The sequence below is a fragment of the Eleginops maclovinus genome, chromosome 7, assembly GCF_036324505.1.
Source record: "Eleginops maclovinus isolate JMC-PN-2008 ecotype Puerto Natales chromosome 7, JC_Emac_rtc_rv5, whole genome shotgun sequence".
Classification (NCBI taxonomy): Eukaryota; Metazoa; Chordata; class Actinopteri; order Perciformes; family Eleginopidae; genus Eleginops; species Eleginops maclovinus.
The window spans coordinates 16,096,212-16,113,802 of record NC_086355.1 but is presented as its reverse complement, the minus strand read 5'-3'; the positions used below and the strand labels follow the sequence as shown (position 1 = coordinate 16,113,802).

Below are 17,591 nucleotides of genomic sequence, written 5' to 3'. Positions count from 1 at the left end.
AATGCACAATTTCATCAAATAATAATAACATTTCCAAAAAACTATAGAGCATTGGTGTGTGAGGAAATTGCTCAGTTTTTGAATAAAACACACTTTATATTCATCCCATTTTTAAAGACTGTTATCTCCAGTCCTGTGGTTGAAAGCTATAGATTGGGTTGGGAATAATAGAGAATACACAGACATTGTTGGTTTTGGTCTTAATTCTTCAGATTCAGAATCTCCCCAGATATATCCTTTAACAAGAAAAATGAAAAAAACACTTTTCCCCAGCGTACCCACCCAATCATTTTTCTCGGTTGGCCTTTGAATAAGGCGAGTCCACAGCATCGAAACCCCCCCCCCCACCAACATTGAGAAGAGATATGCAGAGAAAAGTCATCTAGGCATTAGTAACACATAACAATGACAAAAATCACTGTATGAACTGACAACAACAGCGGAGCAATGTGCCTGGTAGTTTAAAACAGACAGGCCGAGGAAAACGTGAGGACTGACGAAGGGAAGGTATATGTTGAGTTGTTCAATCAGTTAAAATGCTTCAACTATTTCTCCTGTATATGACGCACTGTCAAACAAACCATAAAAAACGACCCAGTTTTTAACCACTTGGCAGCATTAATCAAATGTCCTGAAGGCTAATCGACTCAGGAAGGCATCAATAATGACCGTTGCTACTGACACCATACCGGGAGGAACAATCATTTCCTGTCTCGGCTAACCTACTGTGGCCGGACGGTCAATACAGGTTTGAGATGAGCAAACCCCCCCAGGCACACATACAAACACACACAAATCCAAACTTGAATTTGAGATAATTTTCAAGGACGATATAAGTCATATACATTTCTATCAATCATGCATACTGCTTATTAGTGCCAATCATTTTCATTGTTATAATTTCCAGCCGACTGTTGGGTATATATATATAAATGAAAATGAACAGTGTGTGCTTTTTTTGGTCAATGTCCCTGTTTTGTTCAAGAATTTGGGGTTAATATTGGATATGAACGTAATCGGCCGATTCGACCAATAGCAATCTTTCATTTGGTGCGTTCAGTGTTTGGTAATATGGTTCTTATTCTGACATTTACTGTTTCGAGTTAGCGTATATGAAATATAGGAGGAGTAAGATTTATGTGAATATAAAACATGACTAAGAAATATCTTTTGGGCTTCAAGTAAACAAAATAACAGTAACTTGCAAATTCAGTACATCTATCAATACAACATGGATCCTACAAATATTATTGCTCTATTAAAAAATGTACTCTACGCAAAGTTAAAACTCAAAGTCTGTAAAGGTTCTGTTGTCAGGTGACACACACACACACACACACACACACACACACACACACACACACACACACACACACACACACACACACACACACACACACACACACACACACACACACACACACACACACACACACCACACGCACACACACACACAGCTTTGTAGACATGGCCACAGTTCCTTGGTTAGCTATATTGCACTATTGTCATTGCCCACAGCAGTCACTCTTAGTTCTCCCCTAGTTACTCTGATGTCTTAGCACTTAAAATAAAAAGGTTTTCATGGTTGTAAATTCACAGAGTTATGATTTAAAAAAAGAACAATTATGGTATGCTTGACACGGCTGATTGATAGTCAACTTTCTGGTTCTAGGCAAGGGATCTTAAAAAAGAAGGAGGCACCGTTTAATCAGCATAAAACAAACTTTTAGAGTCACTCGGAAGCCACAGCAGATTTCTGTTGATTCGGCTTCCAGTGCGGCAGTAGCACGTTTCCTGAAGAATGTTGATGCATCGTACATTATTCCCTCTTCTTAAAATTCCTTGGTTCTAGTTTCCTTTGTGCCTTTGTTGCCTAGTCGTTTTTTATTACCAAAGCCTCCGGACTGGACGCCCCATCATCACTGAGGATCTCAGAGTTGATGAATGTCCCAGCCAGTGACGTACCCAGGGACTGCTTGACGGGCGTTATCTCTGAAAGAATGATGTTATCATGGTTGCTCACCAGCGTGTCTTTGTCCATGATCTCTCTGCTATGCTTGGAAACCACGGCGTCCAGGAAGTCATACTTATGTGACCACATACCACTTTCAAATAGGTACTTTGTCGTGTAAGAAAAGACAACATTTGCCAGGAAGGAAGCCAGCATGGACATAGTCTTGAAGGGAAACCTCTGCTGGACAAAGTGCTCTACGTCCCCAGTGATGTGGTGGATCTTCTCCTGGGTCACCCAACCGGGGTAGTAGATAAAAGGAGGCAGTTTGAGGTAGGGCTCCCCTCCACCAATACGCAGCAGAAGACCAAAGACATAGCCAGCCACAGAGCCATAGGTATTGGTGCCTTTGACAAATAACACACTGAGAAGTTGGGGAAAGATGATGACGTAGACCAAGTCGGAGCTCAGGTACCACAGGCCGTACACTGATCCTGTCAACAATGCCATAGCAGTGGCAAGAGCACCGAACACAAAGATGGTGCAGCGCATCACCCAAACAATCTCAGTATCTGAGGCCTGGAGCAGAGCAGATAGAGAGTAGAAAGGAAAACGAGGAGGAAGAGATTGAGAATGAAAGGTAAAGAAATGTCAGATTTAACAACACTACAGATAAGATAGCAGGTGTAATGATAACCATCTCAGTTTAGTGTGTTAGCATGTTAACATTTGCTAATTAGTATTAAACACAAGCTCAGACTGATAGGAATTGTATTCGTTTTGCAAGCATTTCGTAAAATGATGAACTAATGATAGGATCACTAAAGTCATCAGGACTTTTGATTCCCCGGGGATTGTTAGTTTTTGGTCAAAGATATACTGTATATTTCATGTCATCAGTTGTTTAATAATTATAATCTATTGTTATTTTAAATTAATATAATTTCCCACTCCTTTTGAGCCTGTGTTTGTCTGGTTGTTTGGGGTCTGATTTTGCATGTTTGTTACAATCATCAATCACGCACATTTGTAAACCACAGGGATGAGATTGGAATTGATTTATCGTTGATTTGACTGATGCTAAGGACAACTCATTTTAACTGTGCAGATATTTGTTTGTGTTATTGTTGTCATTCTTACTGATTGCCGAAAAGCGAGCTGATAGATGTTCCTGGCGAACATGGAGCTGGCGGAGAGAATGGATGAGTCTGCAGATGACATGACCGCTGCCGACACTGCACCCAGACCAAAGAAGGAAACATAGGATGGGCAGAGATGCTGAAGCACTATGGGAAGGATCATGTCTGATTGATCCATATCCTTTGGAGGAATGGGTCCATAAGAAGTCTGGTTCCAGTCTGGAGGAAAAAATGGGATGCAAATGTAAACAGAAATACCAAAGATGTCCTATAAATTCAGTAATATTCAAATAATATCAAGATTATCTTTGTGCCAAATGGAAGACAAAATAAATTGACAGGATGAATAAGTTAAACAAAACAACTAAGCAGCATCTTGTGTGAGGCAAGATCACAATATTACGTTGAGCAGGCTGTACTTGGCGCACGTTCCTGTGATAAGACTTAAACATGATGATTTTAGCCAATTTAGGAAATTCAAAGTGGACAGATTATAACTACATTATATTTTTTGTGCTGATCCTGCTGTTTTCAGACAAAAGGTTTAAATTAGAGACCCTGTTAAAATACTCCCTGCGGATACACTGGTTTTATCTGCTCAGAAACAAATAGCCTGAAACAAAGCAAGGATTATTAATTTCATGTTAGTCAAAATATAGTGGAAAGGCCCAAATTGAAGAGAAATGCCAAAAATAATGGATACCCATTACAATATGACACCCAAGAAATATTAACCATGGTTTTTACACAGGCTTGTCCCTATTGGATCTTATGATCTTGTGAGCATGAAATATGGCCCATTATTTTAGAATACATAATGAAATTGAAGTGCATTATAAATGTAAATGTTATTGATTATCATAGAATTAACAATGATTCATGTGAGCAATAATCCATTGATTCCAATGAGACATTTTAAACTGATGAACTCCTTTCTAGGAAGGTAACTCTGAATACTGTCATTTTTAGGAAAATTCAAAGGTAATATTTAACAAGAATCTACAGCCATGCCAAGACAGCGTTTACCATGTTCACCATTGTAGTTTAGTGTTTTAGCAAGCTAACATTTGAAGAAGCAGTGAGCCCAGATTACTGTGTACTGTTATTAGTTTTGCAGGCATTTAGATATTAACAAAATTATTAGGCAAGCTAGAATTTTGACATGGTGAGACCATGAATGTTTGCAACAAACAAGGGCTATTAATCTAATAGTTACTGAGATATTTCAGTCAAAACTACACATGTGCACCTCATGGTGGCGCTAGAGGAAACTATGAATCCACCAAGTCAATAGTGAACAAAAACGCCATTCCTGCTCTTCCTATGCAGCCTCCTATCCGCTGGGCATCATACGTTATGCAAATATTAAGTATTTTCATATACCCCTTAAAACCTCTGACAACCTTCTATTTTTCTGTAACTTTTTTATCCTTATGTTCTTCCTCCAGAGGTATACAATCTGTGTCTTCCTCCTCTCCCCTGGATATTCACTAGCAGCGGTTGATTAGAGCCTGTTATACATGAAACAACTTCAGACGGACCAGATTAATTAGCTTCCCTTCAGATGTAATATTCACTAAATCGGCACGGTCTGATGACTCTCTCCTCAGCCGTCGTGACAGGATCCATCTGATGTTGTTTACCCTCCAGATACTTTATGAATCTGCATCATGCTGGTGTACAAACAACGCAGGAAAGCAAAGCAATGTTTTCTTTGATCACAAATTCCTGTTTGAATAAAGAATAAAGGATCACATTCCTGGATGTTTTGACAGTGTTGTGATCTTTATTTAACCGTTTAATCAATATCCTTGTGTTTTTGTGTTTGTATGCAGATCATTTAAGGGTGTGAGTGATGATTTCAAGTGACATTGTATTTTGCAAATCTTTATGTCATTTGTAGGCATGGGGAAGTAAACAACCCTCATTTGTAGCTATTTGATCAATAATGAATCAATACTTATCAACAATTCCACACACAACCTAAAAACATTCATCTATATTTATTTGTATTTTAGTTTTTTAGCGAATAAGTTAGTATTACAAGTATTTTTTTTAATGAGAATTAGAAATTGGTGGCATGATTGAGTGATTTCTATCCATAGAAACACTTTTTAAAATTAATTATTGTTTCAGGTGCATGATATCAAATACAGTATGTGTGTGTTTGCGTGTGTGTATATTTACCAGTGGAGGCCCCTATAGCGCCTATGAGGACAGAGGGAACGGCCATGACCAAGCAGCCGAAGGCGGCGATGAAGGAAAGGACCTGAGCGTAGGTAGCTGAAGAGGCAGAAAGAACCCGTTGAAAATAGACCTGCCAGGGAATCCCCCCCAACATCTAGAAACAGAAACACCATCATAAATACAGACACCAAACCAAAGCATAACAGTCAGATAGATCAACATAGGACAGCTCTAAAAAATACTCTCCTACAACACATTTCTCAGGTCTGAAAAAGTGCTACCAGTTATTTTAAAATATAATTTTATGTCAGCAATTATGTGAATGTCCTGTGCCATAACTGCAACAATTAAACCCCCTACCTGCAACACTGAATATAAATGTGTATGCAATTTACTTTACAGTATTACTCTCTATTGATGAATCTTCTAATGAGAAAATGGCTTACCAGCAAGCAGAAGTTGTCCGCCCAGAGCCATTTGTCTTTAGGGTCAATCTTCCCCAGCCAGGGTGACTGGTGGATTACTTCCTTGGCAGTGACAGTGATGTCGGACACGGCAGGATTGGACAGGGCAAAAGGCACGCTGATCCACTAAAGGGGAAAGGTCACAATATAGATATAACCATTATATAGATATTCTATAACACACCCTCAAATCTGAACCACAGTCTGTTTGCCCTCCTACCATCAGGAAGACGGTACAGGAGCCTTATATTCCACACCAGCAGGTTCAGAAACAGCTTTTTCCATAACACCATAACCCTCTTGAACTCTCACACTCAGAACTAGCCCACCACCAGACCCACAGCAGCTCAAACCCACAGCACATCCCACTCAGGAACATTGCACTCATTTATAATGTCTTTATTTACTATTTTTTTTTATCTGTATCTCCTATTTATTACATATTTCTGTATCTATATATGTCTAGACCCTGCATCTTATATTAATTATGTGAATTACTTGAAATCAAAGTTGAATCTAATCTAATCTAATCTAATCTAATCTTATCTAATATTGTGAAATAAAACTTTTCAACATCAAAGTTGTAGACTTTGACATTGGATCCCAGTTTTGATAATTGTTCAAGAAATACCAATTTATACTAAGTTTACTGTAGACTAGCTTCTAGATGTGACACGTTTTTTTAACAATTATTACACAATGCAAAAATCAGTTTCCACAGGACATTTTGATGCTTGATATCTTTGAGATATTTTTGGTAAGAAAATTGTCGTAATGGAATTGGACTCCCATTAGGCTCTATCCAAGTTGGTGGCAGATTCCTTGTCCCCTCTAGAGTCACTGATGAAAGTAGATGTTGACAGTGAAACTCACCAAGCCTAAAAAGATACAGAAGAGCTGGACCACATCTGTGTATGCAACAGAGTAGAGTCCTCCAACAAGTGTGTAGAAGATAGCAATGAGGGCTGAGATCACCACCGACAAGTTGATGTCTATGTCCACGATCACGCTCAGAGTGGCACCTGCAGGACAGTACATTCAGCCCATGACGTAAAATTTATATTTTTAACAGAGTTTTTGTTTTTTTATTAGTGTTTGGATCCATAATTCACCCACCCAGGGCAGATAAAATGGCCGCAGACCAGAAGATTTCCCCCATGAGTGCGGGGATGAAGAGCAAACCGCCCATCCTTTTCCCATAAATCTGCTGGAAGGGATCCAGCATGGTGACGTAACCACGGGACCGCATGGGTTTGGCAAAGAAAAGGCCACCTGAATGATGTCAGACAGAATAACTCCGTTAAAGTGTATTTTTTTGTAAACATGATACTGTATTTATTAGAGGATTGTACCAGTGTTTTTTGCTATACAACATCATACTACTGTTTACTACAGCTAATGCGTGTGGTTCCAATAGATTAATCTAATGCATTAAATATACACTTGTTGTCAAATTGATATCATCAACGTGTGCTATTACAGTTTTAGGTCTTCAATGTAACTGCACAAAACGATGTTGGAAAGTTACAAAAATAAAAGCAGACATTGTGGAACTGTAATAGATTTCCTATCTTGCTACATGCCATAATACTGTGAAATGAATGGACAAAATCAATCGCTACCTTCAAAGCAGCAAAGTGAGTTATATATATATATATATATATATAAATATGTATAGATGTTTTAAGTAGATCTTAAAAGTGGACATTGTTTCTTACCTACTACGAGGCTGAGAGCGTAACCAAAGGGTGCCTGTGCCCATGCCAGTCCCAAGCCTGGCAGGTAGACATACTCTGCTGTCCCATTGATGTAGCCCCCTCCCACCCAAGTGGCTGAAACCAAGAGAGGAGGAGTTGTGAAAAACATTTAGTAGTATAATTGTATGTTTTATACATTGATTCTAACAACACAAATCCTTCATGACGTGGTTATCTAATGTGGGAGGAGGGGGATTCAATGAACTTTAGCTTGCAGGTCAGATTATAATTTAGCAAATATCAGACTGAATCCATTTGTTTGCGGAAAAAAAGCTGTATTTGGATGTTAATCAAAAAGATACAAGACCTCCCTTGGTGAAATTTGGATTTACAACACATAAGTAACAATATTGCAGTCGTTAGATGCTGCATCTGTAAGTGCTTAGACATATTATAAATGTTTGCTGAAAGTTGTGGCAATGAATTGTATATGTGGCTGCAGCGCTGTCCGTGCGTAAAAGACGAAGTTGGTGAAATTCATTGTCTTTCTCTGACTTCATGTATCGTACAAGTGTGACAGCATGAGAACAACGTTCGTGTTGAACACTTCACAACAAATAAGTATACAAAGACTTCCCGTGGCAATTTTCTCAACTCACCGGTCATTGTGAATCCACCAACGAACAATCCAATGTCCCTTCCCCCGACCATGATCCTCTCACTTCGGTCTCCACCCTCGGCAACACCGGAGCTCTTGTTCTTCCACGCGGCCCAGATCCCGACGAACAAAATCATAAGGTAGAAGATCACAATGGCCACGATACCCTCGGCGTGGATGGCCATCTTTCTTCTGTACGCTTCCTCCCGCCGAGATCAGGTGTTATTGCGCGCGGAGGACTGGAATCTCATGGAGATAACTTTGGGGAAAAAAAAACGTTAAAAAAACACAAATCGAATTAATAAAACAAACAGTCTGTGGTTACAGTAATCCATTGCGTAGAAGGTGGAGTTGACGATTTCATTTGAAAAGGAATTTTAATATGTATGGTAGGCCTACATTGTACAAATAACTATCCAAACCCTGCATTTGAAGCAACAGGATATCATGTGTAGGATACTCATTTTAAGATGGTCCGGTTATACTCAGTTTCATGTTTTCCACGTAGGCTACCGATCAACTTCACCCTAACTGCAGATGCCTATGGGACATACATAAATTCACCGTCCACCAGTGACAAAGACCCACATATATTAAACTTATTATGGATGTTTTTTTTCTGGAGAGACAGCATGTGAAAACGAGAGAAAATAAAAATCTCAATTTCCCTACAACTTAAATTTATAAGACTGAAAACGTATACATTTTTCAAAGTATTTTTTTAAAAAATTACCCTTAATGTTATCAAATTAGGCTCCTTGAGTCCCTGCATCCAATAAGTCCACCAATATCAAAAATACGCACAGCAGTCTTTACATTCCTGTAGGTTTGCCATTATTAAACCTCCAAAATTAGGTTTTTATAAAACATTTGTTCTTTCATGCCTTTGCTCATATGATCCACGTTGAATACTTTGATCATAGTGTTTGAAATTATAGTGATCTTACCTTGTTCTACTGACGCCCAAAGCAGATTAATAAGAACAACCGGCACTCCATCATGTGTCAAATCAAAAGATATGAATCAGAAAAATAAAATATATAATTATAAGTGCACTTCAGACACGTTTGACGCACGCCTTGCATCCTCACTTTAATTACAGACATTGCGTTCTTCAATTACTGTGCCAGGTTACTAACACAATTTCGTACATTTCAATTAATTCTTGAACATGTTTTAGGCTGCTCTGTATATTAAGTTGATTAAAAACTGGACCGAAATGGTTTTGTCTCGTAAAAGTTCAATAATACTTCCCAGACGTTACAAACAGACACAAAACTGCGCAGCCTCAACGACGGGAGACGTAAAACAGATGCATAAGGGTTTTGTGTCCGATGTGCTGCATCACTAGAATCAAACCTGTGGTTTCAGCTCCCCGTTGGGCTGACACCAGAGTTTCAGGAGGCCAGTATTGCATTACTGATCTGTCTTTAAATCAACGTGTGTCACTATAGTCAAATGCAGTTACAATCAGCCAACACACATAAACCATTGAATAAAGGATAGGACACAGACATAATCTTACCTTAACTTTAGGAGAAACCAATGACAGGAGCAGGGCCTCAAAGATAATATAAAAAAAAAAAATTCGTTGGAAAACTGTTACCACAAAGTAATCCTGTTGGACGACCAAACCCAATTCTCCTATGTTGTTTTTTAAGTCACCAGTGCTCGTCGGAGTGGGAGAGAGAGGGAGAGGGAGAGGGAAAGAGCGAGCGAGAGGGTGGAGGTGGGTGGAGATGAATGGGAGTGGTGGGTTTATTGGGTGCTGTCAGGTTGAGTAGATGGTGGATGAATGTCTTCCAGGGCAGGACGAAAATAGCAGTTAATAGAGAGTGGCATGACGCACAGCCTGTTCGGAAAAGCTTTCCAATATAATAATAACATATTGCCAATAAATGAAACCTTTACTCTGCCAGGTTACAGCTTAGGCCTGATTTATTATCTTGCTCCACGATTAAAGCATCGAGATTTTCAATGCAGACGCTGGCTGTATGTTGGTATATATATTCAGGATGTAATCTCTGTGTAGGATTACTTATTTTATCACCCACTTTACGCATTCATTGCATTTTTAGCCAAAGAACACCACTCACAAGCTTTTGCATTTGAATATAAAAAGGTCCAAATCTACTTTATGTACACGGAGTACGAACAAAGAGCAATGGCGACTCACATAGCATTATTTTGGTCAATTATGGTACACATGTCAACAAAACCAGTCTTAAATGCATCAATTACTTGACTATTCTGTTTTCAATTGCACAAACGATGTCTATTTAATAAAGCTGATTAAAGTAATCAAAGCAACAACTTGTATTGGCTATGTATTACAAGTATCTTGTACTGTAAGGGACACTCTTCTCTTTAGATGCTACACATATCTATGTATGCCAATGGTAATGGATTTGACCTCCTAAAGCCTGCCTCCGAGCCATGGGAAATTATTAAAGGATCTAAATAATCTATTATCCCTGTCTGACAGAAAATATTGTGCAGCATTATTTGAGTTTCCTCAAGGCTTTAGCATAGCTGTCCATGGTGCTGAATTTGGAAACCTTAGAGCTCACAGCAGAAATACTTAAAACACCAATTAGAGTTTCGCTTTTTATTTTCTTTGGTGTGAAGCCTTGTGTGTCTCATTATTCCTTTAACTTTAATATTTGCCTTGATGTGATATTTCTTCAAATTCTTTCAAAAGGAATTAACATTTTTTTCCCTGAAAACTAAACAAGATATATTGTTTGGGCAATATAAATGAGCTCCTTGTAAATATGTTGATGCTGACTAGTTGGACTTCAGGAAATAAAATAAGTGACTTGCTTGAAATGCGACATGTCCTCTAATTGAGTGTCTGTGTGGCTGACGGGCTGCCAGACAGAGAGCGACTCTAATTGGAAGGTTTTCTAACAAAAACACATCCACAGTACCACAGGTAGTTATAAGCAAACAGCCTGGAAAGCATCACAGATAAACTCATCCTCCAAAAAATTATACAAGCTTATATTTTACACATAGGACTTTAAGGACTCAGGCTGCATGTTAGAGCCATTTATAACAAAGTGATAATATCCAGATTATAGCCTCTACTATACAGTATAGCAATGATGTCGTTACATGTATAAAAAGCAGTTCTTACTAAAGGCTTTAAGCTGCCTTCTCAAAAGATCTTTGTCGCCATCTGTTGGCTTCTTTAAGCTTTGCAAAATATATTCTTAAACATAGCAAACATGGAACAAAAGTTGAGCCAATAAAGTCTGGTGTTCATACCTGCAGAAGAGTTTCCTGATGATAATCCATTATTAATTTTAGGGCATAGCTCAATATCTCACCCATGGTAGGTCCCTATCACAGCACCTGTACCACAGCAACCAGCTTAATTACATTTAATTAATTACAGCTGTGGAATACTTTTCATGTCAAAACATCAGCTTTGAAAAATAATAGAAACACAAAAATCAATGTTTAAATCCTTAGACAGCTTTTTAAAAAATTTTAAAATTTTCTTTGGCATGAATATTTTGGATACTGCAACAAAATATCCATTTCTTTCTAAAATAACTACACTTTTTAAATTCGATCCCAGAAAAAAGTAGACTCCACGTCAGGCTGCAAAAAGGGAGAAAAGTCTATCCATTAACGTTTGTTGTTCCTTTGTTGCCATTTGCAGTAAAATATTGCCACCTTCTGGTTCTTTAGGTGGATTGCATGAGGTCAACATGTACGCCCTCAGTCCTCTTACATAATGTGAGTTCTGCTAGTCTCTCAGATCAGGTTTAGGCCAAAGGAAAGCCCGAGGAGTTTTTATAATCTGTTGTATCCTCTCAGAATCTGAATTTTGGTCAGACATGGTGAGGTAAATACTGTTCTTTCTTCATTTTATGAGAGGATAAAATACCTGTTCTGATATTAAATAAGTGTTGTGTTGACTCTTTGGTCTAAACAGTATTTTTTTGGTTCACAACAGTCTGCAGTTATCATGTTAGTATTTCCCTCAGACGTAGTTATGGAGCCTATAGCCACTGCTGGCCAGGGAGCAGAGTGAAGGAGCACGATTGTCCCTCAGGGCCTCGGGGGGCTTGTAGGGTGGAGCAGGAGGATAGCTTGGGTTGAAGGCGGGGGGAGCTGGTAATGGTGGACTCCTCTGCATAAGTAGGGGCCTCTGTGACCTGTTAGAGCTGCTGCTCCAGCAGAGCACCATCCCTCCGCTCAGGCTGAGGAAGGACGAGGCAAAGCCCAGGTACACGGCCAGGCCGATCTCATACTTCATCCCGCTGGGGAGGAAGGGGTCGTAGAAGTCCAAGATGACATTGTTGGTGGTCCAGGACACGGTGATCAGGCAGAGCAGGCCGGCACAGATGAAACAAACTCCCCCACTTAGCACTAGGGCGGACTTGATCACTGAGTACCGGGCGAAGCGGGTGCACTTCATCCCCATCACAGACACCAGAGAGGCCAGCACTGAGGTGACGCTGGAGAGCACCATGAGCGCCCGAGCAGCCTGATGGGGAGGAGAGACAAACACTAACATTGGGATAAATATATCATATCATATCACCCATTTATCCTTCTGGGCAATGCATTTTAAATTGGCAAATGTGCCTTTCATTAGGACTGTAACTAGATTATCAATGAAATTCTTTCTATTTTTCTTGATTATCATTTTGTCAATAAAATGTATGTGTCCAAAGAAGCTTCCTAAGAAAGCCACAAAAGCTTAAAATCCTCAGGTTGGAATCACTGAAATTCGGGAATGTTCTGCAACTATTAATCAATTATGAAACTGGCAGCTTAATCTACAGCCACAGGTAGAGAAAAAATTGCTTCAGGTATTATCTATATTTTGAGTCAATTGAGACTCTATAATTAGTTTTTTGGGCAAACATTTTATAAATGAAATGTAAAATGATTCAGTTGTCATCATCAATTTGTTTTGTCAAATTGGTGTATTGTATCTTTTGTGACCCATTATACAAGTTAGTCAACTTTTTGTGCGTTGTTCTTGCATAGATTAATGATATTATTTACTTTACCTAAAGCAAACAATTGCCACTTGCAGTAATAACATTTACCATCTTGTAATCAGAGTACGTATTTATCCCAGACAAAATTTAGTTTTGTGACAGATGCTCCATTAAGACGAAAAAAAAGTTTTAAAATAATAAAATAAAACAATTATATATCTATACATATCAACTTATATCAATTAGTATAAGATATCATGTTGAACTGCACAGTTTAATAGGGTTATTATGTATTATATCTGTAGTACTGTAAGTGCTTTAAAATGTGTTTTATTATTGTTATGAACCAAAACGTTCACTAAAGTGTGTCTGTTAATTACCTGCAGGTCTTGTGGCAGTGCCAGTAGAGATCTGTACAGCTCACACTGGTAAATGCCGGTACTGTGCCACACACACTCCATCCACAGGCCTTTCATATAGGCGGTGGCTGTGATGATGTTGGAGCCCACGTAGGCTGTGCTGCGCCAGTGGGGGAGCACAGTTGCGACAACAGTTCCTACAAAACCCAACAGCCCCAAGAAGAAGCCGAGGAGCTGAACCGCCATGCTCGCCATGATTATCTCGCTCTGACAATCTGCAAGGTACAAAGTTTGAAAACCCTGTTAATAAACACGTACACACAGGAGAGAATTAGGAGCACTTAAAGGTCTCAGGATATACGTCACTGAGTAAGCATAAAAACATACATAAGATCAGCAGGTAACTTTAGTAAAAAGGGCAAAAGTTACCCAGAACAGCACAGTATGGACTAAGGGAATATCCAAATCGCAACGGCAACATTTGGTAAAGGCAAAAAAAAGAAAATATATAATTCTTGAGCTGCAGAGAACTACAAACGGTTTCTACAGACTTAATAAAATTCCTTGCTTGGCACAGAAAGAAATCCCACCATGATTATTCAAAATATATCCAAACGATAATATGAATAGAGTCCCTTTAATATCGGGAATACCAGGAAGAATAATCACATTTTTTCGAATTTTGCAGCCCTTAATTCAAGACACAGACAGAAAACATATCGCCACATAAAAAAAGAAACACTTCCAGAACAAAACCCCAGTCCCCTCAGGATGAAGATGAGGCTGGGTTCCTGCTGTTATCCGCACGGCCCCCCGGCAGTACAGTAAATTCCCCCAAGCTTACATCCAGTCACAGAGTCTGAGCCATTCCTCAAGTGTCTCCGGAGTGTGGGCAGAAAAAGCTGTGGAAACTTTCTGGCATCTGTCTCTGGTGAGTGGCAGGTGACTGCATCTGTAACTAATGAGAGCAGTGTTCAGCTTCACCTGTTTACCGCTCTCCTCTGGAGGGCAAAACCACAGCCGTTTATTTGTTAAGCTCCACGCCACCCCTCAGGAAAGGAGACGCACAGAGAGGGAGGGAAAGGAAATTAAACATTTACAGAAACCACCCAAGCTGAGAGTACTGTTATAAACCACTAACTTGGAACATTTTTCACAGCTCTGCAGGGTATTTGAGAAAGGGACATGATGACTGAGCACTTCTAGCTGCTGGCCCCAGATAGTGACAATAGTAGTGACAAATGTTGTGATAACTTATTAATATGTCTAATTTAATCTCTGCCCCGAGATCACCTGTGGTTCTATTTTCATAAATCAACACGTGACGTTATACATTTCACAACTGAACAGGAAGTGCAGCAACAAACTCATTTTTAGTTAAGCATTTACTTTTGTTCCTGCTCTGTGTTTTGAAGAGATTGTTCATATTTCCAATCAATGACAAACATTTTAAAGTTTGAAAAAAAATAATCAAGCAAAAATCAATGAAAACATCTTGCAATACTCAATACTAATAAATACAAAAAAGCCTGTTGTTCCCACAAGAAAAAAACAGAGCAACCTTGAATTTTAAAAGCAAGGGAAGCACACCATGCTCATACATACCCATTGTTTTGACTTCCTCAGAGAACAGAGGCTGTTTATAAAGCTCCATTACTGTTCAGTGTCAGACCTGGCACTGATGGGATGTCTTCGTTTATCAAAGATACAACAGCCATTGTGTTTACTTAATGATTGACTACACTGCAGGCATCCCAAGTGAGCAATAGAAACAAAGGCAGGGCTGTGAAAAGCTTTTTGATTCACATTAGCTTGCACTAAATTAGCCTGCCCTGGACCAAAGCCAATGTAATATTAATAATCTATACGTGTAATAAACACTTATTGAAAGCTTGAAACTGATGTTGACACTGGCTGCTACTCAACTTATTTTATATGTTCACTTCAATTATTTTTTTACCATGAATGTCAATTTAATGTTTTTAATTTTATGGCTGTGCACATCTTTATTCTTAATGTTAGTCATCATAATTTTACTTTTTTTATCTGCACTGTACCTTTAACAGTCTGTAACTGTAACAATTTGCTCTGCTATGTGGGACGAATAAAGGATTTTTAATTCTGAAAGTTTTTTAACACTTTCCAATTGCAATACCAACACTTGAAGTACTGTTCATTGAATGCTGCTTAACCTTTTACGTCTACATTTTTAGTAACACATTTGAATACTCACAAACAAGGTCAAACAAGGACTAAAGAGCCATGGTCACAGGTGTCCAGAAGGCACACTTCCAGATAAATAAGGCCATTGGCATTGATTCCACACTGAGCAGCTCCTTCTGTCTCTGCAGCCGCCTCCTCAAACTGAATATGTGTCTGTGCTGCAGGATTGTCAGATATGTGACTGGTTAGTGTTAAATATCATCATCAGCATTATCCCTGTCAGCTCTAGGATCATCGTGTCAGAGCTGACACCAGAGAAAATATTTAGTGATGGACTGTGGCTCCGTACAGATAAACCCGTGGACCTGGAGGCAGAGCAGAGTTGCAGAAGCAGAGACAGACAGAGGAGATATGGTCCTCCCTGGTGGTGCTGTTTCTTTCAATAATTTAGCTCTCCGTAACACCATATTTGTTGAATGGATAACGGACCAAATCAAAATAAAGAATGTAAAGATCAATACATTGATCTGCTTAGCACATTATGAACAATTTTATGAAAAACATGAATGAATGAACTACAATTAGGGTTCAATCAGCAGTCATTTAGAAAAAAAGGATTTTAGCCGAATTGTACTTAATAGTGAAGTTGTACTTTACGTGTTTGTGTGAGTGTGGTACATACTGTTCTGCAAGCCAGGTGAGATCATTTCAAACTGCAGATTTACCTCTGGCTTCCTCCGAGGTTCACCCTCTTCCTTTGCAGTTGTCGTGTCTCTTTTCCCCCTGTGCCCTCAGTGTAACCTAGCGTGACATCCTGTTGGTATAAAGGAGCATTTTCCCGGCCCTTCCCCTGGGCACTTGTGTAGTACTCAGATCTCTGTCAGAGCTCCATAGTGAGGGGATGATCCTCTTCGAGGTCTTCCTGTGGGAGACGCCATTTGAATGAAGAACCCATAATAGTCTTAGTTAAGCAGAATAATCCTGTGATTAGCAGTTGAGCATAGCTGCTCTGTTGTGCACTGTGCTGGAGGGTGACACAACCACTATGGTGTGTGTAGCACAGTGCACAGACCTTCGTCTTCAGGGTCTGAAAAACTGCACTCATTTTTGTACTCCAAAAATCATTTCACATATATAAGCAGCTATACACAACCTTTCCTAAATATAGTACTATCCAGCACATCTTAAAGCGCTGCACTCTCAAGCAGGTGTTCTGGCTGATCTCTGCTCAGGTGGAGGGTGGGAGGGGTGTTAATAGGAGTTACCTCAGGTCATGGAACTTCATGAACTATTAGCACAGACAAAGAGTTGGTGTCAGATTGAGTGACAGCCATCACTAAAATGCAAAACATAGTAATTGTGTCGGTTTTGCATAGAACCTTTTAAATAACTGCAGATGCCAAAAAAACAAATAGAGCATTGTGTCTCTGCTGGATAACGATTTGACATTTGAAAGGCTATAATTTGATGTAACTATACTGTGCTATTATTAAAATATAATACATTGTATTATGCAGACTTAACTACATTTAAAGTAAAATACATTTTGGTCAATCAAATAGAGCAATGGCTACTAGTTTATTTAACAGAAATTATTATGGAAGAATATTACATTTCAGAGAAACACGCTTTTTAGCGGACTACATTTATCTAATGGCTTCTAAGTTAGACATTATTTTCAGTCATTAATAATAATAGTCTGCTTATACTTCCTAGCTTTACCATTACATTTGGAATACTTTACCTTAACTAAGTTGTAGTTAATGGTGTATTTCATTCGTACTTCACTGCAATGGTTTGTTGTGTTCTTACCACAAAGGTCACTTAAGCGTTAGGGTCGGAAAAGTGATTTTATTTCGCGCCGTTGTGTCATCAAAGTAAGCTAAAGCCACACACAGCTGTCTCACTTCACAACTGTCATCTGCTGCCTCCTCACACTACGAAGTTATAGTTCTGGTAAGAATTTTGGGTTTTGGGTTCTCTCGTTAGCTCGTATTTCTATGATATAC

At 39.0% G+C, this 17,591-nt stretch overlaps 2 protein-coding genes across 8 annotated transcripts; both read right to left on the bottom strand.

The window, feature by feature from the left end:
- Window positions 1–1,442: 1,442 nt before the first annotated feature.
- LOC134867524 (high-affinity choline transporter 1-like) lies at window positions 1,443–9,776 on the bottom strand. The gene is made up of 9 exons (XM_063888162.1): window positions 9,622–9,776; window positions 8,098–8,355; window positions 7,460–7,573; window positions 6,858–7,013; window positions 6,615–6,763; window positions 5,724–5,867; window positions 5,278–5,431; window positions 3,092–3,309; window positions 1,443–2,530 (listed from the first exon to the last, which is right to left on the bottom strand). The coding sequence occupies exons 2-9, from the start codon at window positions 8,279–8,281 to the stop codon at window positions 1,874–1,876; spliced, it is 1,776 nt and encodes a 591-aa protein (XP_063744232.1). The 5' UTR covers window positions 8,282–8,355; window positions 9,622–9,776; the 3' UTR covers window positions 1,443–1,873.
- Window positions 9,777–10,196: 420 nt separating this feature from the next.
- On the bottom strand, window positions 10,197–16,681 carry LOC134867844 (claudin-14-like). 7 transcript variants are annotated; one of them, XM_063888702.1, is made up of 5 exons: window positions 16,308–16,638; window positions 15,653–15,800; window positions 14,264–14,371; window positions 13,441–13,694; window positions 10,197–12,597 (listed from the first exon to the last, which is right to left on the bottom strand). In XM_063888702.1, the coding sequence occupies exons 4-5, from the start codon at window positions 13,672–13,674 to the stop codon at window positions 12,091–12,093; spliced, it is 741 nt and encodes a 246-aa protein (XP_063744772.1). In that variant the 5' UTR covers window positions 13,675–13,694; window positions 14,264–14,371; window positions 15,653–15,800; window positions 16,308–16,638; the 3' UTR covers window positions 10,197–12,090. The 7 variants fall into 7 exon arrangements, with proteins under 7 accessions (XP_063744772.1, XP_063744770.1, XP_063744774.1 ...); XM_063888700.1 differs by lacking the exon at window positions 15,653–15,800 and having other exon boundaries at window positions 14,264–14,377; window positions 16,265–16,681; XM_063888704.1 differs by lacking the exon at window positions 14,264–14,371 and having other exon boundaries at window positions 16,308–16,679.
- Window positions 16,682–17,591: the final 910 nt, after the last annotated feature.